The sequence below is a fragment of the Schistocerca piceifrons genome, chromosome 2 (genome assembly GCF_021461385.2).
Source record: "Schistocerca piceifrons isolate TAMUIC-IGC-003096 chromosome 2, iqSchPice1.1, whole genome shotgun sequence".
Lineage (NCBI taxonomy): Eukaryota > Metazoa > Arthropoda > Insecta > Orthoptera > Acrididae > Schistocerca > Schistocerca piceifrons.
This window is the reverse complement of record NC_060139.1, coordinates 736,930,233-736,953,294: the sequence shown is the minus strand read 5'-3', so window position 1 is coordinate 736,953,294 and position 23,062 is coordinate 736,930,233. Positions and strand designations below refer to the sequence as shown.

General features: G+C 37.4%; 1 protein-coding gene across 1 annotated transcript in view; it reads left to right on the top strand.

Moving 5' to 3' along the window:
* LOC124777561 (protein takeout) overlaps positions 1-7,677 on the top strand; it is a 70,514-nt gene extending 62,837 nt beyond the window's left edge. The window contains exon 6 of the mRNA XM_047253016.1: positions 6,897-7,677. Within this exon, the coding sequence (XP_047108972.1) occupies positions 6,897-7,051 (155 nt within the window). The 3' untranslated portion in view covers positions 7,052-7,677. The remainder of the gene's footprint in view (positions 1-6,896) is intronic.
* Positions 7,678-23,062: the final 15,385 nt, after the last annotated feature.

Genomic DNA, 23,062 nt, shown 5'->3' with positions numbered 1-23,062 from the left:
GAAATACTTCTGGCAGGTCGTTCCATTCCTCTACCGCCGCGGTTGACTACTGCTGGTTGATCACTGGTGTATCTAGACTCTAAATAGAATTTAAGTCGGGAACGACAGGCCAACGCATTCGCCGAATATCCTCTCGCTCCAAGAGCTCCTCCGCCGGGGCTGATCGATGTAGTCGTCCATTGTCATTCATATAAAACAAGTCTGAGCAGAAGCTATCGATTAAAGGACGCACGTGGGGAAGGATAGCAGTATCAGAAAAACGTTGACCAGTGAGTGTATCGTATTAAAAGATTTGGAGATTAGTATGCCAATCCAACATTATGGCTCCCCACACCATAACACCTGAATCACCGAAACTACCATGTTCGACAATGTTCGTGGGTGCATTACAAGTTCCCACCTCTCCCCTCGCAAGGGTACTTCCTGAATCGCTACCCAAAGAAAATCTGCCCTCGTCCGAGAAGAGTAAGCGACCCCACTGCTCGTTGGTCCAGTCTCTGTGCTCTTGGTACAATCACAAACTGTGCTCCCGATGCGCGGGTGTCAACGGAACACAACGAACTGGTCTTTGGGAAAAGTGTCTTCCTCCATGCAGTTGGAGAGCCATTGTGGAGCGTGAGGTTGTGCGTCTTGCAGGCGTGTTAAATGTGGCTGCAATTGTACCTGCTGTTTGATGTGGATCACTTCTTGACTGTTGCAAAATATAGCTGTAATCAGCTTGCTGTGCTCTGTAGGTGACTGTGGTCGATTACCTCCTCTCCTTCAAGCATCAGTGTTGTTGGGGTACGCTCGCCATGCACGTGAAACAGTGCTGTGTGCCATAGCAAACGTCTGGGCTAAACTCGTCACACTTCACTATTCTGCCAGTTGCCTGATGTGAAGTCATCGAAATGTTGTCTATGGGCCATGCTGTAATGAATAACACCACCACAGTACACAATACCTGCTCGCTGTTTGATACACACTGTCTTTATAGGTTCCTTCAACTGGTTAGTGTAGCGGAACCAGCACCACTTGGCACTGTAGTCACGCTGATCTCATGCCTTGTGATTTCCAACTTTCTGCACACGACTAGGAGAGCTCTGAAAATATGCTCCCTCAGTTTCATTCAGTTCCACCTAGTTGTTAATATGTTATGATACTTTATCTATCTCGTCCAGTATACTGTTTGGGATGCTGAATACATTTAGCTAACTCTGAAAGGCTTGGAATATTATCACTGTTAATAATGAGTAAGAGATTTCAGGTCCTGGATGACGTAATGCACGGCAGCACATAAGGCAACATTAAGATGGACGTTGTGCATCACAGGAAATGGAGATGGAAAGGGGCTTCTGATATATCAGAAAATTGATTATGGTGATGCTGAAGAATACTCCTTTAGCTATGTAGTAGGTTACAGATTTTGTGCATTACACCAGAAGTCTGTGTGATTATAACACTGCCATGTTAACCTCACTTTCGATTAAGTTTCGTTTGCTCTTGGTATCCTCTGACTGAAAAATTACTCTCAAGCTTTAAAAGGGTCTTTTAGTGTGTGTCAATGCTGATTAGTTCGTGCTCGCTTCAATTAACTCATTGACAACAATGCGCTGAGTTTATAGCTGTGAGGGAGGTAGAAAAATGTTGTTACCCGTGTATCGTAAATATTTTGTACAGCAAGTCATACTAGTTTCGATTAGGAATGTTCCAACAATGAGTCTTACTCGGTATGTTTTTGATGCCATTGTACTGAGCAATATCGAGACAACTCTAGTATAAAGTGTTCTTGACTAAGACATGTTATCCTAATGTTGTTACCAAAGTGTGTGTCACAATTTTCCTGCAGGTAAGTCAAAGCCAATGCCACCTAAAAAAATTTTAGCATATTGACAATATTGTACATCAAACATTTCCTGATGAATACAAACTTTCTACTTTCCTCTGTATAACTCTGGAAATTTTTCGAAATCACTCACCATTTGACCAGTCAGAGAGCTTCTAAGCCAAAAGACACTGCTTTTGCTCTCCTCCAATTACAGCCCAGTACTTTATCGGCCATTAAAAGAAATACGTTAACAGAAAAATAAAATATCTGCTTAGGGTTCTTTATTACTAGCAATCCATCTATTACAGTTTTAAAAGTTTGCATGTTAATAGGACTCACACTACCTACTAAAATGACTCCTGTGCAAAGCGAAAGACAATTGTAGGAGCTTATTGTGAATGATATGACACCCTTAAATTAAATTTATTTATTCAAATTACATTTTAAAAAACTGAGCTACTAACCTGTTCAGGTTTTGAATCAGTGACACTGGTTCTAACAGACAATATTTCTCGTTACATTGTTCCCATTCGTTTAAACATTTCTCAAGTGTTGTAAGGATTCAAAATTAAAATGTGTGTGTGCGTGTGTGTGTGTGTGTGAGAGAGAGAGAGAGAGAGAGAGAGAGAGGCAATGATGCTTCAATAGCTAGATAGCAAATTTTGGTGCATATTTACGTGTTAAATATGCATGTATAAGGTATCTTTGTTCTTACAAGCCATGCCTCCTTTCTATGACACCATCATGCTTCTCCCCTCTCGTAACCCACGCTCCCTATATCAGAAATAGAGCAATCAGACAGCTTATAAGCCAAGAGACACATTTTCCATCTCCCAATCACAGCCCATAATTTTAGTTACCATTACATTTTTTTTACTTGACACCACTTGGTCAGTCAGAGGGTTTCTAAGCTGAAAGGCACAACTTTTGCTCTCCTCCAATCGCAGCCCATTATTTTACCAGCTGTTAAAAGGAAACAATGATCTGCATTCCAGTACTTTGCTGGCCTCAGAAACTAAATAGGCCACCATCTTTGTTCTCTTACCTCCCACTTAACCACGCAGTTAAATACTTCTATATTTAAATTGTCTACATTGTTAATCAAGATAAGTAAATAATATCTGCAGTAACAGCACAGAACACCTATATAACTCGCTCATTAGCACCAGTGATGTAACTTACAGATTAAGCTGCCATTGACAGTATTTCCATCTCTGTATTACTTATCAGTCATGTGGAAGTACCCACAATGTTTATAACAATTTTACTTCCATGTTAAACATGTCTGTCAGAAACTTATAAAGTATGTAACTTAAAGTAATTCCAAGTGTCTAAAAATGATTGTTGATGTCATGTGTGACAATGTTATTTCTGTGTATATAATGCCTATCAATAACACATAAACAATAACGACAATACTTGTGTAACTTCAGTGTTTCTTTGTCTAAAACTCTGTTAAAATACAGGTGACACTACAAATGTACGTTACAGGTTAAGAAGTTTGATCTTAGTACCATGCTTGCAAACACAATGGAGCGCCCAAATTAAATATTTCCATATCTCAGTTGTGTACATTATCGTTCTGTAAAAGTACAAAACACTTGCGGCTAAAATAACATGTTAAGTGGGCAGTGCGCTAGCAGCTGACAATTCCACTTAGGCCTAAATGACCCTATGTTACTGGTAGTACAAAAAGGAACATAATCAAGGATCATTTTAGGAGCAAAGAAGATAATGCAGAAAGAAAAATAAAAATCGAAGCTATTAACTGGCTGATATAACTTTCTTTATTACTTTTGATCTAGGACATACCAGTGGACACATTCCACCACCATGTTTATCCATCGGCATCACGTTTTCCAACACTGCATCACAACACACAATACTAAAAATTGTGTACTTAAATGAGATGTTTAATGCATGTTATCACATAAACTGCATGTTTTCGTATTATGCAATATAATATCTAAATGCACCAAATAAGATATGTAAACAAGGCTTGGTCAAAGACATTATTATGAACGAAAATTCGATCTTTGCACGAAAATAAAATGCCATGTAGTAGTTATTAAATCATACAAAGATTTCTTCTATAACAGTACAAAAGATATGTAACAGTACTGTTGTGATTTAAGTGTCCTACAACAGTGAAAGTAAATACACATAGCTCATGTATTGACAGTACTAATGATCAAACTTCCATGATAAGCTGCACTTGGAAATGAGCAAAGTTCGATCATTGCACAACACTTCAAAGAGATCAAAAATTGTCTGTACCATTTGTCAATATATCTAAGATTTGTTGTATAATATTACGAAACACACATGGCACTACAGATCCAACTTACATGTTAAGGTGTACCTGATGAGAACTCACTTATGCTGTCACATAGTGGAGACTATATGGCTCTTTGGTAAAATAGAGCTTAGTGAACAATAGCTTTAACATCTGAATTTAATCCACATTCACATAGGAAAGGAACAAGGATTGTTATGCTTCCAGAGTTCTGTATTAAACCTTGTCCATCATTGTCTTTGACAGAGCAGTGTTTATCAAGTCTCTGATCAAGTAGCGTTTACCCATCACATTTGAAGCTTTTCGGGTTATACTCACTTATCACAGAAATAGGCAGTTGGGTGATACAATACATTAAAGACCTCATTGAAGCACACTGCTTTTGGTGTGGTTGGTTCTGTTAAAGTGTCAGAAAACGTGATGCTTGTGGATAAACATGTTAGTGGAACATAACCACAGATAGGTCCAAAATCAAAAGTAATATTAGTCTGTCAATAATGGCAATTAAATTTTTCCTGTTGCATTATCTTACTACCCTGTAAAATGGTGCTTGATGAGATTCATTTTTGAAGTACTGGTAACAGCCTCATTTAGACCTAAGCCTAAGAGGAAGTAGCAGTTACTAGTTCATTGCCCACATAGAATGTCATTTTAGCCCAACGTGTTTTGTACTATTATATGACAATAATACAGACACCTGAGGCATGGAAATACAATTTTGGCATTTAATTTGAGAGATGATAGTCATGTTTCTGACATCAAGTGTACGTTACCTGTAAGTTACACAATAATTGCACTCCACCAGTAAATGACATTTATTTTACCCAATATGTGTCTTTTCTGTAGAACAGTAATATAATTAATATAGATGTGGAAATATTCAATCTAGGGCTGCACTGTGCCTCACACCAAGTATGGTACAAGGATTAAAGTTTGCATGTTGTCCAGAGCAACTTAATCTGTAAGTTTGTTTAGTTGTGCCATGTGTATTTTGACAGACATTTCAGGCATGGAAATCCTGTCAGCTACACAAATATCATTAATATCTTTACATACTTTTGACAGATATTTGAATATCACATTCATTGTGTATGCTTGTATATTTTTCATAAAGAAAGCAAGCATTGAAATACTACAAGTTACTTCGGTGTTCTCAATACCTTTATGTATTTCTGATAAATAAGAACAGTGTAGAAATAATATTGTAAATCTGTAAGTTTCACCAGTTACAGTTGGAATATATCAACTGCTGCAAATACATGGGTGTAACACTTTGTAGGGATATGAAATGAAATGTTCACGTAAGCTCTGTGTAGATTCCAGTTTATTGGTAGAATGCTGGGGAAATGCGATCACTCTACAAAGGAGATTCCTTCCAAATCACTGATGTAACCCATCCCAGAATACTGCTCTAGTGTGTGGACCCATATCAAATAGGACTAACTAGAGATATTGAACATATGCAGGGAAGGGTAGCACAAATGGTTAGGCTTGTTTGATGTGTGGGAGATTGTTATAGAGGTGCTGAAGAAACAAAACTGGTGGACACTTGAAAGTGGATGTATACAGTCCTGAGAAAGAATAATGACAAAGTTTCAGGAAACAATTTAAAGTGATGACTGTAGAAATGTACTACAGCCCCATAATGTATTGTTCCCATGGTAATTGTAAGGAAAACGTTATGTTAATTACAGCATGCACAGAGACATTTAAGCAATCAGTCTGCCTGCACTCTATACCTAAATGGAATGAGAAAATCCTTAGTAAATGGTGCAGTGAGAGGTAGCCCTTAGCTGCACGGGATTAGCCGAGCGTTCTAAGGCACTGCAGTCATGGACTGGGCGGCTGGTCCCGGCGGAGGTTCGGGTTCTCCCTAGGGCATGGGTGTCTGTGTTTGTCCTTAGGATAATTTAGTTTAAGTAGTGTGTAAGCTTAGGGACTGACGGCCTTAGCAGTTAAGTCCGATAACATTTCACACACATTTGAACATTTTTGGAGCTACCCTTTGCTATGAATATTACAGTAGTTTGCAGAGCGTAGGTGTAGATGGTTCAAATAGTGAACTTCGTTCATTGCCAAGTGTGAGGAACAGAAAACAAAACCGAGCGAGGTGGCGCAGTGGTTAGCACATTCGGGAGGACAATGGTTCAATCCTGTGTCCGGCCATCCTGATTTAGATTTTCCATGATTTCCCTAAATCTCTTCAGGCAAATGCTGCGATGGTTTCTTTGAAAAGGGCACGGCCCACTTCCTTCGTCATCCACCCCTAATCCGATGAGACCAATGACCTCACTGTTTGGTCTCCTCCCCCCAAAACAACCCAACAACCCAGAAAACAAAGATGGGGTCTGGCTATTTCATTTTAATGGTCAGTTAAATGATTTGCTGTAACTGGAGGAGAACAGAAGGTGTTAGTTATAGCTTAGAAGCTCTCTGATTGGCTAGCTGGTGTGGCTCATGAAGAAATATACAGAAATGTAATTGGTTGTTAAACTACTGGGATTGGGCAAACGACAAGATTGGTGTGTTAGCTTATCTCTCTGAATGGTGTATTCCCAAAAAACGTGAGTGTGGCTTAGGAGAGGGAGAGTATGCTGACATCATAGAAAGGGGGCATGGCTTGTGATATCACAGGTACAGTATGTAGACATACAGTATACAGCACATGTCTTCACCTGAAAGTGAACCAGAATTTCGATAGCTATGCTACTGTTATGCTTCAGAGTTTGTATTCTGAAATTATGACAATAATATAACTTTACAAAACGTACATCTGTTCTGTATTTTTTCCAGGTGAAGCTGTCAATAATGCCATCAATGCTAATTTTGGAGCTTTTGTGAATGAGTTAAAGCCATCTATTGAGCGAGCTCTTTCTAAAGCAATGTTGGAAATCTCAAACAGAGTGGTACATTCATACCCACAAGATGTAATATTTCCTGAGCATTGAATCTCGGAAACTTTTCCTCTAGTCGAGAAGAACATACAGTTTTAGTGCGTGTTTTCACTGACACTATATACTTTTGGTCAAAGCCAAAAACTGACTTTTGTGGTGTGCACTGAACAAGAAAAACTGTGAAGAGATAATATAAGTGTATAGTTGAGACTTCTAAAATGTCAGACTTCTGTGAAACATAAATATGAGAAACCAATACAGGAAACACATCTAACGTTACATGTTATACAGAATAAAATCTTTTACTGAGCGGCTGCAAGAATACAGTAGCGTCAGAATGATAAATAGCAGCTGTAAAGAAGAAAGCAAAAAGTGCTATTGGTGCTGGTGTAAGTTGTGAGATACAGCTTATGAGAACTATAGAGCAAGAAGACCAAAGTCATACATGTCTCCTTGTACAATAAAATTTTATTGTCTCTGAGATAATTTATAGTTCACCAGTTGTTAAACTGAGCTACAGCTGTTGGATTTATAAGCAGCTGATAATTATGGCAAAAAGTTTTAATATGTAAATTTATTAATTGTATTAATATAAGTATTGCAATTTGTAGAAACAGTAAAGTTAACATTTTTGTATGAGCAATGTACTAAACCAGTAAAAAACTTTTTGTCAGCTTTTAGACTGTGTATTTGCAGAGTGTCTTCTGTAACATAAAAAGCAGGAATTTTTAACTTTTTTCACAAGCATTTTAACAATGTACTTCTTAAACCGTATGTCAGATATATTAGTGTAGTGTTAAAGGATACCTTTGAAATACTCACCATGCTACACATAACAAAAATCTTACAGGTATGCCGTTAGAATATGTTCAGGATAGCTGTATAATCAGTGCTGATGTGCTGAATTGAAGCGTTTACTGACATATTCTCAAAATCTGGAACCGACCTTATATGCAAGTTGTTCTGGAATGTGATATATGTGAAAATCAGGTAAGGTTAAATATAAACACCAATAGATTGCATCATGGAGCGGTGGAAGGGTATGCATCAAAAATATGAGCACAAACCCATGTTACCATTTTAATATATAGTCTTCATCTGGCAACAAAACAGACAGAAAAAAGGTTGTTACTTGTGGTGTTATGTGCATGACACATATCAGAAATTGTTTTTCTTATTTAATGACAAACATGCAAGCAACTGATTCATTCACTACCTCAAAACATCTGAAAATTTTTGGGTTTTCCTTTATGATTTAGTATTTTTTACAGTGACAGTTGAAGAGTCGCTACAGAAGTACAGGACAACATAATTTACAGTGAAGTAAATGCTCCAACGATATCAGATCTTCTACAAAATTATTGTTGATAAGACAGTAACTACAGCTTATCTCTGGATATTATGAATTCCATAATACAATAACAACAAATAAAATCTGATAGCTGTGTTCCAATACAAGTTTGATTTAAGCTCTTATACATAAAAGGCATGTATTAATGTGTAATATTTTTCTTCATGCACACTGTAGTAAGGATGATGTGAAACACGTACTAATGGAAGTAGAGTGTTTGTTTTGGAACAGTACAGTCAGACATTTTTGCAGGAAATATGTGAGAAATATGAAGATTAATATCTTGTAAGGAATACAGACTATTGATTATAGAATATCCATCTCAGCAAACATTGAACTTGCCCTTGTGATTATTTGGATACTTCAAGAAAAGCAGAATTACTAATGAGTGAATCAAACAGGCAACCAGCTCTGAGGCTGAAATAAATATTTGTAACAAAAATTGCTTTTCATAGGCATCTTATTATCTTGTTTATCTGTCTTGTGTTATATGCTGTTCGTGATAGCCTTCTACTAAAAAATTATTTTTGTTGTTCACTAAAGTAATGACAGGATCAATCTCCCAGCAGTTTTTCATAGCATGCTATAGAATTTAGTATGTCAAAACTGAAAAAGACAGGAACTAAAACATAATGTCTGTTGCAGTATCAACGATTACAGAATGCAAATGTTGATTTAAGATATTTAACAGTTTTGTAAACAATTCTAAATTATATTTTATATGTGTAAGTACTATTCTTCTACATACATATCACTGGGTTATCTGACTGCTCATTCCTGGGAAATAAACGAATTATTTTAAGAGGGCATAGTCCACTTCCTTCCTCTTTCATAAACAGTTGAGAGGCTGTAATAAATTAAATATGTTGTAAAACATGTGGTACTAAATGGCAGACTGCATCGCACTATAATCGTAGCCAAATACTAATAAAAAGTGAAATGATAACTTTATGGGAAGAGAAAATGACATGACTTTAATATTGCCAGCAAATTCTGGCACTTATATGCAGTTTTATTCATTTCTAAGATTCTTTTCATTAAGTATTTTTTGTTGAAAATATTGAAATTCCAAAATCTTTTAATCTGTCAGGAAGTTTCTTTTATGCATGTCACGATTTATCTCACATATCTAAATAAGATCAAAGAGCAGTGTTCAGACAGGTATCTGCATTAAAAATAAAGAAGATTTCCTGATCTAGTTGTTCTTTTTTTCTTTATGGCAAACATCAAGGATACATTACGGAGTGGAGGGAGATATCATAGTGATTGATACAAGGCACATCGATCCATGAGGCACATAATACAAGTTGCACTCTACAAGTTGTGGCTTAAGGTTTGTATGGTTCCCCTAAAATCATTTTAGGAAACAGGAATATGGTTCCATAACCAATCTAGTCCACATGATTTACCTATAGTTCTACAATTGGAAGGTGCTGTGTAACTAATGACCTCTTTGTAGGCGATCGATGTATCCTCCTTATACTTCAGCAGTGCATTGTATATATAGTCTTAGCTTCATTATTTGACTATGTTTTTTTCCCACCAGCAATTAAAGTTCTTAGTCCTCGAAATATTCTCAGTTTTGATAAAGTTTCTGTTTCAGTATCTTCATACAAATTCAAATAAAATCCATCATACTATGTTATATATTTGGAAAACATATTTCTCATTTTTATCATTTCTGAAGAAGGTTGCTAAATGACAAGGAACTATATTTCAAGTACTAATGTAGGAATTTCCTAATTGTGTCAACAATGTGCTCTACTACTTGATAGTGTTTGAGAACCAAGGCATATGATTTTCATGTATGATTAATATCAAGCACTAAGCTCTTTTCAATGTTCATAGATGAACTGTGAAAAATATTGAGTGATATCCATCAGGAAAACGGACGTTCGATATGTCATAATGAAATAAACAGTAATTTTATACGTGTTACTAACCAGAAAATGAGAGTCTGCAAAAACTGTAAGGCGGTTAGACCTCTCTTGTCAACTATCCAATTTTCAAGTGAAACAGAAGTTTTGAATAGTTAGAAATTACTACATGAGGCGAAGTTGTCATCAAGAAAAACTAGACAGCTTCAGAATACTGATCTCTCTATCAGCTCAAGAACACAACTCCAAGGTGATCATAACAGTGGATAAAACAGAAAGATAAAATAAATATGAAGCGTGTTCAGTATTAAGGACCTTAGTAGTGTTTACTAAATTTTCGTATTCAGGAAACCCTGCAGAGTGATATTTGTATCTAACAAGATTATAAAGCACTTAACCCGGTGACATTTTGTACAGTTAACACTACTGGGATTGACAAAGTTTGCAATAATACTGGTAAAATGGATGACGTGAGTAACAAAAACACAAAATTTTCAAAGATGGTGTCCGTTGGAATATCCAAGTTTTCCTAAGTGTTTCCTCAGATGATGAACTGCTAGGTTACAAGTAACAAACGTGAAATACGTAAAATACAAAATCCTATACGGGAAAAAACGTCACCTCTAGTTTGTACAAACGCTTGAACGAAAAATCCTTCATCCTTTCCTAAAATGATAAGTTAAAAATTTTTACACGAAGTATTGTGTTTCTAGATGATACAGTAAGATTGCTCCATCACAGCAGAGCACTCAATTTGATATCCCTTTTTTCGAGCATGAATTGCAAAAGGGCTCCCATACTTTTTACTTAGGTAGAATATCTGAAACTCATCTCTTAATAATGAATTAGTCAGGTCAATATTTCGCAAGATCACTGCATAAAGGTGTGTAGCAATTTACTTGTGTATTGAATGAAGTTTTCAGGAGTCAAGGTGTCCAGCGAAAAAATAAATCATTCACCATTCCGAGGGATATTTGTGTAAAAAGAAATCGACTTAGAAATATCATATCCCAACAGTCTCCTGGCAGAAAGGTACACAACTCTCGTGTGGAAATTTGTAAATGCTGTCCCATCAGATATCTCGTACAGCACTTGCTAATACAAGTGTAGTTCTACCCTTTTATTAGTCAGTTGGATAGCTGCTGATTTTTATGTCATAACATGTATCAACGTGCGGAATCATATGATAAAACATAAAACAACAAAAAGTTATTGTTTTACGCTCTAACCTCAGATGAAGTTCTCTTACTTTGTAATCGTAAAAATTCTCCGAGGTGAAAATTAATACTTTTAAATGCTTTTTGTTCCGTTACGATCTATTATCGTACACAACTTGCATTTCGTTGATATAAAATTCAATATCGCGTTGGATTTTTCCTATTCATTATATCTCTTAACATTTTAGTACTCTGGGAAGTGCTGAGAAACTATAAATATATAAGACGTCAACAACTGAAAACCAATTCCAGCGTATGTTTTCTCAGTCGTTTTGTCCGATAAGCGGACTCACTTGATGTCTGTAACAGAGAGCGTAATGGGGATGTCTTACATGTTAATGAGAACAATTTTGACAGCTGAATGGCGACCAGCCATGGCATACGCACCTCTCTAGAACAGGATATCCGACACTTTTTTTGACGGGTTCCTTAGTAGTTTATCCAGGAATAAAGCATGATTCTACGAGCTTGTCATGAGCGAAGCACACCTTTCAATTACGTCAAATTGTGAAATTCATTAAATATAAAGTGCGTTATCAGGGGTGTCTGATGGAAAGTCGGTAATAATCATTTCTTTTACTACTCGCTCGTCGCAAACCCTAACTTACAGGATATTACATCATGTTTCTAAATCTCTTTGAAAATAGTTGCTTTGGAAAGCTGATTGTTAAGCTCAGCATTGAATTCAGAGAAGAGATTTGATGATTCATAAATGGTCCAACGCCCGGCCAAATCAGTGTAGTCTAAAAGTCGTTGATACTTACCCCGCACCTTAAAGCCTTTCCACACATTTACAGAGCCTTGACTGACCTATCCTCTCTTACTCAATATTTGCCTGGATATCCACACCACCCAGTTTCTACAAAGCCCTCCAAATCTATTAACGCTATGCACTCCACATAAATTACACCTTTTGCTTTCGCTGGTCTGCTCTAATTCATCAAATTTCTCTCTTTCTTGATCAACACTGAATATCTCCATACATCCTTCACATCCAGTAAACTTGAGTTCAACAACTTCATTGTTCCCCACATAAACACCAAAGCTGGCATACCGCCAAGACACCAACAAATCCAATCAATCCTACAGTTACCTAACCTCACTGTTACTTCACAATGTACCTTTAATCTCCTTCTATTCTAGGAGACAAAAAAATCCACACTGGTACCTATCCTTGCTACCATATCTAACCCACTCCTTTCTATTCTTCTTCTTATGTGGGTTCTTTTCTCCTTTCCCACCCCAGTTTTTGCATAACCATTGCCTGTTCTTCATCCTAGTTACAAGCTATGTCTCCCGTCGATACACACCAATCCAACAAATCCATTCACTAACACCTGGTCATCCCACCACTCTCAGCACCATTCAATTCTTTCACTTCTATCACATTATCTCCTCTGTAATTTTACAGCAGTGAAGTGCTTAATATATATAAAAAGACTACCAACAAAAGAGTATACAGTTTTCAACATCTTAAATATACACCCGTCATTTTTAATACTAATTTTAAACCCTTTTGTAATTGTTTTATACTTGAAATATTTATGATCGACGAAATGATAGAGAAGCGGGCAACTGAATTAGTAACAGCCATCCTAAAATACCACATAGATGGAGACACAACTGCATTGTACTCTCTCCTCATGCATCGCAGAAATTTATAAATCTTATTGGAAACTGTTTGAAATCATGGCTGGACAAAACTAGTTGTACAGTTGTTTCAGTTCGGACTCGAAAAAGGCAAAGGGATTGTAGATTATTTAACTATTTAAACTGAAGACATTTACACCGCAGTAGAAAGAAACAAATAGAGTACAGCTGCCTTTCTTCACCCTGTCGAAACATCTGAAAGTGTTCAAGCACAAATGTGAGTAAGGAAGTTTATAAAACTTCACGCATTTGGATCGCAAGAGTAAGGTAAGTAGATGCTCTTTCAGCATTTCGCCACTAATTCTGTAAAAATATTGATCATCAAATTTGTTCCTGTCTTTATACACTACAGTAAAGACAATAGAACAGTACTCTTGCTCACACATGGAAAATATCACGGATAAATGGCGTAGCACACAGAAGACACACTTCAAAATGAGAATCATTTCTCCAAAAGCGTCGTGAAATCTGTAAATCAAAAGAAAATCGTGACTGATGGCATGAAAGGTATTTCATAATCAAAGGTATAGTCGATTTCAATGCCTATTTGGCCAATTTGGGAAAACACAATTTCAATTTTACGAGAGTTCCATGGCGGAAACTGTATGCATGGCATTCGTGGCAATAGAGCGTTAGTCTGTACTCTGCAAGCGACGTTTTGATGTTAATATTACGATTTATGTCTTTGTCAATAATACGAGGTGCATTCAAGTTCTAGGGCCTCCGATTTTTTTTCTCCGGACTGGAAAGAGATAGAAACATGTGCATTGTTTTAAAATGAGGCCACGTTCATTGTCAATACGTCCCAGAGATGGCAGCACCGTACGGCAGATGGAGTTTTACCGCCAGCGGCGAGAATGAGAACTGTTTTAAATACTTAAAATGGCGACGTTTTCCTTACTTGAACAGCGTGCAATCATTCGTTTTCTGAATTTGCGTGGTGTGAAACCAATTGAAATTCATCGACAGTTGAAGGAGACATGTGGTGATGGAGTTATGGATGTGTCGAAAGTGCGTTCGTGGGTGCGACAGTTTAATGAAGGCAGAACATTGTGTGACAACAAACCAAAACAACCTCGGGCTCGCACAAGCCGGTCTGACGACATGATCGAGAAAGTGGAGAGAATTGTTTTGGGGGATCGCCGAATGACTGTTGAACAGATCGCCTCCAGAGTTGGCATTTCTGTGGGTTCTGTGCACACAATCCTGCATGACGACCTGAAAATGCGAAAAGTGTCATCCAGGTGGGTGCCACGAATGCTGACGGACGACCACACGGCTGCCCGTGTGGCATGTTGCCAAGCAATGTTGACGTGCAACGACAGCATGAATGGGACTTTCTGCCCATCGGTTGTGACAATGGATGAGACGTGGATGCCATTTTTCAATCCAGAAACAAAGCGACAGTCAGCTCAATGGAAGCACACAGATTCACCGCCAATAAAAAATTTCGGGTAACCGTCAGTGCTGAAAAAATGATAGTGTCCATGTTCTGGGACAGCGAGGGCGTAATCCTTACCCATTGCGTTGCAAAGGGCACTACGGTAACAGGTGCATCCTACGAAAATGTATTGAAGAACAAATTCCTTCCTGCACTGCAACAAAAACGTCCGGGAAGGGCTGCGCGTGTGCTGTTTCACCAAGACAACGCACCCACACATCGAGCTAACGTTACGCAACAGTTTCTTCGTGATAACAACTTTGAAGTGATTCCTCATGCTCCCTACTCACCTGACCTGGCTCCTAGTGACTTTTGGCTTTTTCCAACAATGAAAGACACTCTCCGTGGCCGCACATTCACCAGCCGTGCTGCGATTGCCTCAGCGATTTTCCAGTGGTCAAAACACTCCTAAAGAAGCCTTCGCCGCTGCCATGGAATCATGGCGTCAGCGTTGTGAAAAATGTGTACGTCTGCAGGGCGATTACGTCGAGAAGTAACGCCAGTTTCATCGATTTCGCGTGAGTAGTTAATTAGAAAAAAAATCGGAGGCCTTAGATCTTGAATGCACCTCGTACCTGTGTCATTTGCAAAGAGAACAATTTTTGAGTCATCAGTCACGTTTGGATGCAGCTCAATCATATACAACTACGTTAAGCGAAGCAACGGATATAGAACAGAACACTTCGCCGTTCCGCACTTTACGTGACACAACTCAGATACAAATCTCTTCCCTCTTTCCTGAAATTGGAAGACAGTCTTTGCGTGCTCCTTTCCAGATATGAAGGGTATCACTGTTGTGCGTTTTGCATTATAACTAATCAAAATAGCTTTAGAATAGGTAAAGGCTGAATTCGATAACAAGAGTTAATGCGCAGCTCTTAATCTGAGTTTCGGATTTTTTGGCACTAAATAAACCAAGATAAGCTCCTTTCATTTCTACAACGTTTCCTATGTTGATCAATCATACACTTACTTGTACAGTGTGCATCTTATCTCAACAGTGTTTTTCCAGGTAGAAATTCACAGATACTTTACCATATTTCGTTGAAAATACTTCACGTATTCCAGAGTTATGGTTACATGCCGCGAGACTGTCTCATCGTAAATACAATGACGGAAAAAAACAGAAATACAAAAAATAATTAATGTTGACTAATGAAATTTCTGGAAAACGTATGTCTAGCGATTAACATTGTAAGATCACGAGCGAGATAATTCATTCCAAATGTGAAATTCTGGTACATTAATAACCGGTGTGACCGCCAGAATGTTGAATGCGAGCATTCAAACGGACATGCATTTTTCCACACAGGTACTGGATGTTAGCTTGTGGGATGGAGTTCCATGCACTTCGTCGGTCAATGCTGGGCGGATTAATGCTGTTTGTGGATGACTCTGTAGTTGCCATCCGATGATGCCTCATCTGTGCACGATTGGAAACAGATGATGTCGAAATGGTGGTAGTTTGGATCTGTGGAATCCACGCTACAGGACGACTGGTTCGAAGCTGTCCTTCTGAAACGTCCCCTTTGAACAATTTATACAAGACTGTGCTTAACCTGACACACAATATTTTGTTAGCGCAACGAAATCTGACTTTCAAAATTCGCTACAAAAGAATGGCCCTGACTAACATTAAACTATACCTTTCACAAATCACTTACCTCACAAAAATCTTCGCTGCTCAAGCTACTGCAATACAGCGAGCGCCACTACTGCCAGCTAAATAAAAGATTCAAACTATGGAAGGCACTAACTAGTGATAGGGATAGTTAGCAAATGAAAGATATTAATAGAGAACAAACAATGTATTTACCTTAATATCATCAAAAGTCATAATATATATAGGAGTTCATAACATCCATTCTTACAAATATCAAAACTCCGCCATTTCTCTCTCCACATCCATCACTGCTGGCGGCTCACCTCCAACTGCGCAACGCTACGCGCTGTTCACATCCAGCTGCCTAACACTACAATGGCGAGTATTACAACAATGCAAAGCAGCCACAGACTGCACACAGCACAGCCAGTGATTTTCATACAGAGGTGGCGTTACCAATAAAAAAACCTAAACAGCCTACTTACATAGCTCCCATGCTCCCCACAAAAAATTTTTACAAATTGGATTGGGCAGTGGCCAATACAGATTTGAAAAAAATTTTTCATAATTACAATAACAAAGAAATCAAATGCACACACTTATTGATACAATGTTGGTCAAAAGCTAAAATTTTGTCACAGTCCATAAAGACAGTCCTGATCATTCATCATAATAGTAATTACAGTTTTTTTCGCAAAGTCTCATTAGTAAAAGAAATTGCACACAGAAGTAGTGGATTTCCATGCAGTCTTGAAGAAGTAGTGTTGTCCATCCAACGGAAAGACAGTGCTGACTCTCGACATGCAGACAAGTAATGGGTCACAACAGAGCAAACCCACAGCAGAGTCATTCGACATTTTGAAGAGTATTGGTAGGTAGGTCATCACAGAGCAGACCCACTGTAGTCCTGGTAGAGATTACGGTATTGGTGGGCCACCAAAAATGCAGACCCACTGTAGTCCTTGTAGAGATGGCTAGCAGCCATCCGTTGCGACTGTGCAGGTGCACAATCGCCATCGAAGATTCTTGCGGAGAATATAGCAAGTCCATAACCACCACTTGTGCACTCACAAAGTTTTTGGAATTGTCCTTAGAAACAGTAATGCTGTTATCCAGTCCCTTGCTGAATTATTAACACACATGCAAACACTAACAGTCCCTACTTCTCACATATTGTCCATATACTATGACCAACAGAAACGTGTGCAGTGAAATGTAACTTACAAGTTAATAATAAGATGAACTGGTGTCAATTACAATTTTATAACATGAGAATACAATTACAAAGGTACAAAATACATCATTAAAGAACATAACAATACAGATAACATTTGTAGTAAAACAGGCGTTACAAAAGAATAGAAATAGACATATACATCAGTGTTACAGGAATTATGACATGAGTACATACATAAAAGATCAGAATAACTTTCGAAACATCAACTTCACACATGAGCATTAACACAAAACAGAATAAATAATGTCTAAACATCTTTACAAAGTAAATAACACATTATTAATGCCAATTGTATTTGAGGATAACAGTATTCCTCATCATAGTGAATGTAACTTAGTATTAGAAGAGAAAAATGTTCTATGAAACAGTACACAGAGACAGGAAGAAAACAAATACACATGGGTACACAAACATATAGTGGGATAACACAAAAAGGGAAAGGACAAGGTTTGTTTTACTGCAGTATTTTGCATTTGCATGGAGATCTCCCTTTGTTCATCATTATTCCCAAAAAGTCCTATCTAAGCCTGCTTTCTGTATTCTGTTCATATTTCTTTCAAAATAATTATTTCTGATTGTACAATACTCATTTGGGCCCAAATCGTTTTCATATAACTTCGCAATGCGTTCTTTACCTATTCTCCATAGTCAGTTTCTTATATAGTCTACCCCCTCTTAAGCTAACTTAAATCTACTGAGCTCAGATGCTAAACTAAGGGACGAGGCAATGCAGCAGCACATAAAACAATTAATATAAACAGCAATGAAAAAAAAATGGAAAATTGCAAAGCAAGCTACAGTAAATCTAAATTACCAAGCAATTCAACATTACACCTAATATGAGGCAATGCGCAGCAAACAAAAAAATAAATCTGGCTTAGCAGAGTAACACAAATTAAAGTTCAGTAGCACTATGCCTGGCAAACAGCAGCTTAGATCTAAACATGACATAGCTCAAGCAGAAAAAATAGTACACTAAAGATAACAATGCAGATAAGGGAAATGTATAATCACACCTTAATGTCTATGTAATTAAAGTGGTGCACCACAACAACTTATTGTAAAAGAAATATTACCATGTACTTGAAAAGAAAATTATGTGTCCAGTTACTGTTACTAGTCCCTTCTTATTGTTCTTTCCTTTCCAAGTGCTCCTTTTTTTTAAAGAATGTGGATTACAAAATTATCATTTAATAGATCTGTTGACAGAAAGTGTTCACATTAGCAAATGCATCTAAGTTTATTTTATAAAACTAATGCTTTAACACAGCTGGAAAACAGGTATCAAATGAAATAAGCAATTACGCAAACCAAAGCATAAAAATATCATTCAATAGTCATGTGACATTTCATAAGTTAGTAGAAATTCTCTCAACTCTCGTAGAAAGACGCTTGTCGTAATCAGGTGTGCAGATGTAAAAATATTTCTCGTCATTTCATTAGGCATTTCAGTAAATATCATAAATTACGAGCACCACAGTATGCTTTCAACAAGGAAATGTCTATAGCGAGGATAATGGCCTCCCCTTTCTTTTATTCTACCTGTGCCGCTGAAAGGCTAATGGCTTTTTTTTTCGGGCGGCTGTCACCCAGGTGGGTGCCCGCGACGCATTACGTGCAGGTGGTCACTTAACTTTCTAATGGAAATATTTACGACAGCAGTTTCCGCTACAGTGACAGTCTCACGTAAAAATTTCACAGGTCGAAAATTTGCGTTACAAATGTGTAGAAACAAAATCCTATAAATATAACAGCGTCCAAAAAATTTTCGCCAGCATAGTGATACATTCACGCATATACACACATAACTCTTAAAGTACGATTCTTGGTTTCCAACAACCTTTCTCACAAATCAGCGTCCCTAACCACTACTCATTATTCCTTACTTTATTCGTCGACACTTCTTCAATATTTCATCATGAGAAATACGTAGCATAATAAACATTCCTCAACAACGTAATACACATCATCGTCGTAATAATAACATCATAACACCTCAGTCAAATCTCAAAAAGGTCGTAGCTTTCTGCAATAATTTCAAACCATAAAAAATATTCTCTGCTCATTTCAATAGTGTCATCTGCCTCAAACGTACTTTAAAAATCATGATCTCATACCAAATACATCATTCAAAGCTCTCATAGTATCACAATGGTTCCGAAAAATGTGAGCATTTCTCAAAGTACAGACAAAATACAATTTCGTAAGTGTGAAGTTATCCAACTGTGTAATTACGTAAAAATCTGTCACTGATGTAGTAAAAACGTTTGTCTGTCTCAGTTAAATGATCAGATAGCTGTGTAATTATGTGTTGGAGAAATATGGTACCGATGTGTAAAGTTGTATAAGCAAATACCATATTAGCTAGGGTTCCTTGTGGTTGCCACACACATGGTACACAAAGTAAGCGTGTACCCCCCTGAGGATTAATGTAATTATACCCTCAGGTGTTACAGATTACAGCAATGGAATGAAATGTATCACGGAAAACTTTCTTTGTAATTCAAAAATCTTTAAAAATAAATGTTTTAAGTACAAAATTAATCACTGAAATGCGTGTCCTGTAGCGCTAAATGTGCATCTTGTTGTAAGATAATCTCTGTGGAAGTGTCGTAGTTATTTTCCTCCGAAAGCTAAGTTCTGCAGAAGCCAATGTACTTACCTCATGATAAACAAAAGTGAAATGCTTTGCGTAGAGATATCTTAGTTATTACGCTTATTGTTGTGATGATGAAAGTACTGTGCTGTAACGTATTGTTGTACTATGGAAAAGGCTATCTCCTTGTAGCTATACCACAAAAGTTACTAATAAAGCATGTTTTGATTTCCAGAAGAATTCAGAAAAACTGTGCAGATATAAAACAGATACACCGCAAAAGCAACATTGTAAATTGTCACTCATTAGTAGCGTCGTGATAAAACCGTGTAGTTGTCACTTAAACTAACCACTGTGTCGTCTGGTATCTCACAGAAAGTACATTAAACCCAGAATGTATTTTCAAGTAAACCAAAATGTTGCATTAAAATCTCATTAGCAGTACCAGTATGTGTCCTAAGTATGTAAGCCTGATAGTCGTTACGTAATCGTGCAACTAACAAGCAAGAATGTACAAATACAACACTGTGTCGTCTGTACACTATGACAATGCATTCGTAATTTCTGTTTAAAAATGTTCCCTAGGTTCTAGACTGGATATTTAACTTCAAACATTGTTGCATGTTAACAGTTTCTTAAGTCTGACAAAGCATACTAGAAATGTGAAGTGAAAAGTTTTATGGCAAAGACAAAGTTAAAAACCAGATTATCTTTCAATAAACGGTTTTACATGTGAAATGTGGTGTAAACCTTTACTCTTCCTAGTACGCAGGGTTTCAACTTCAACGCAATTATCATGTGGTATACGTCGGATTCTGTAAGGTCCACTGTAAACTAGAAAGAATTTGTGACTCAAGTGTTTCTTCTTATGTGACAATGAATGAGCTTTAATGAGAACTTTCTGACCAATATACAATTTCTTTGCATTTGCTTTACCGTGTAGTTTTCTCCTTTCGTCTGCTGCAGATTTTATATTTTTAAGAGCCAAATCAATTATGTCTTTGTGTCGAAGTTTACGTGTATTCGGGAAAGGTACAAGCTCTCTGATTCTGTTCGGTGGTTCTTCATTCTTCAGTACAAGAATAGGTGGTAAAGCAGTGGAATCATGAGGCATTTCATTCAGCACATTTTGAAATAAGTGTAAATATCTGTCCCAATGCTGATGCTTTCTGTGACAATAAAGTCTGCAAAGCTTATTGATTTCTTTCATAATCCTTTCAGACGGGTTGCAATGTGGTGAGTACAATGAAATAAAAACAGGTTTGATTTTATGATTCCGAAGCGTGTGTGACCAAACAGCAGATCTAAATTGCGGTCCGTTATCTGAAATGACTTTAGCAACGTGGCCAACTTCACGTAAGAAATTTTTAACAAAGGCGTTGGATACAGATCGTCCAGTGGCTTTACGTAACGGAGTGAAAGAAACAAATTTTGAAGTAAGTTCAACAGCGACTAGAACGTACGAAAATCCATTGGATGTTCTGACAAGGGGTCCCAGGAGATCAACAGCAGCAAATTCTTTTAATTTAGAAGGAATAATAGGAAACAACGGAGCACGATGTGAGATAGTAGATGGTTTCGCCTTTTGACAAAGTTTACAAATAGACAAGACTCTTCGAATTCGCTTTTCCATATTGTTAAAATAACAAGTCGTTCGAAGAATATGATAACATTTTCGTGGACCAAAATGTGCGTAGCTGAAATGAATGTACCAAATGAGCTTATTAACAAAATCGTCAGGAATGCAAAGTACCCATAGCTTGTCATCAACAGTGCAGCGTTTGAACAGTATGTTGTTTCTAACCAGGTAATAATGCCGATTCTGACTGTATGTCTTTTCATGCCATTTACTTTTGATGTCTTTCCAAATCGGGTCTTTATCTTGTTCATGAGCAATGTCCTTTAAAGATGTGGTGATGAAATTTTCAAAGGCGACTTTCTGAATGTAAAGAATACTGAAATTTTTCTCGAGGTTGCCTTCTGTGTTACTTTTCTCAAGCCCAGCCGCACGCGTGACAGCGCGTCCGCAACAATGTTCTCCTTGCCGGGAATGTAGACTATTTTAAAGTGGAATTCTTGCAGAAACAATGCCCAACGTTTTAACCTGTCATAATTTAATTTTGAAGACATAAGAAATTGTAATGCACGATGATCACTGTATACTTTTACGTGCTTACCAGAAAGAAAGAAACGGAATTTGTTAAATGCCTAAACGATAGCTAAAGCTTCTAATTCAGTAACGGAATAATTTTTTTCAGATTTTGTTAGCACTCGGCTAGCAAAAGCAATGGTTTTCTGAATGGTAGTGTCATTTTCTATGGCTTCTTGAAATAAATGGACACCAAGACCGACTTCAGAAGAATCCATGCTAAGGCAGAAATCTTGTGACAGATCTGGATGAGCTAAGATTGGCGCGTGAAGTAACGCTTCTTTCAAAGAATTGAATTCCAATTGTGCTTGTTCGTCCCAGTTCCAAATAGTATTTTTTCCAGTGAGAGAACAAAGTTTTGGTGTAACAAGAATTCGCATATTCAGAAAACGACGGTAAAAATTTACGAGACCTAGAAAACTGCGGACTTGTCTTTTTGTGGATGGAACTGGAATGGCTCTGATTGCTTCTAACTTTTCAGGATCCGGCTGAATCCCTTCAGAAGAAATAATAAGTCCCAAAAACTTCACCTTTGTCCTACCGAATTCAGACTTTTCCAAGTTAACTGTAATTCCAGATTCTGCAAAAATACGTAACAAACTGTTGAGGATGTGATTATGTTGTTCCCATGAAGCTTCTGCTATCAGAATATCGTCCACATATAAGGTGATGTGACGTTTTAAGAACTCAGGTAATATGGAATTTAACCCACGAATGAATGCTGCCCAAGAAATGTTCAAACCAAAAGGAAGTTTCCGAAACTGATAACAAACGCCGAAACAAAGGAAAGCTGTGTATTTTCTACATTCTGGATGAAGTTCGATCTGATAAAAGCTGGATCTGAGATCAATGGAAGACAACACTTTTACACCATTAAAATTTTGAAGAAGTTCTTCCATCGTCTGCGGCCTTTCTGTTTCAGGAATGATGATAGTATTGATTTG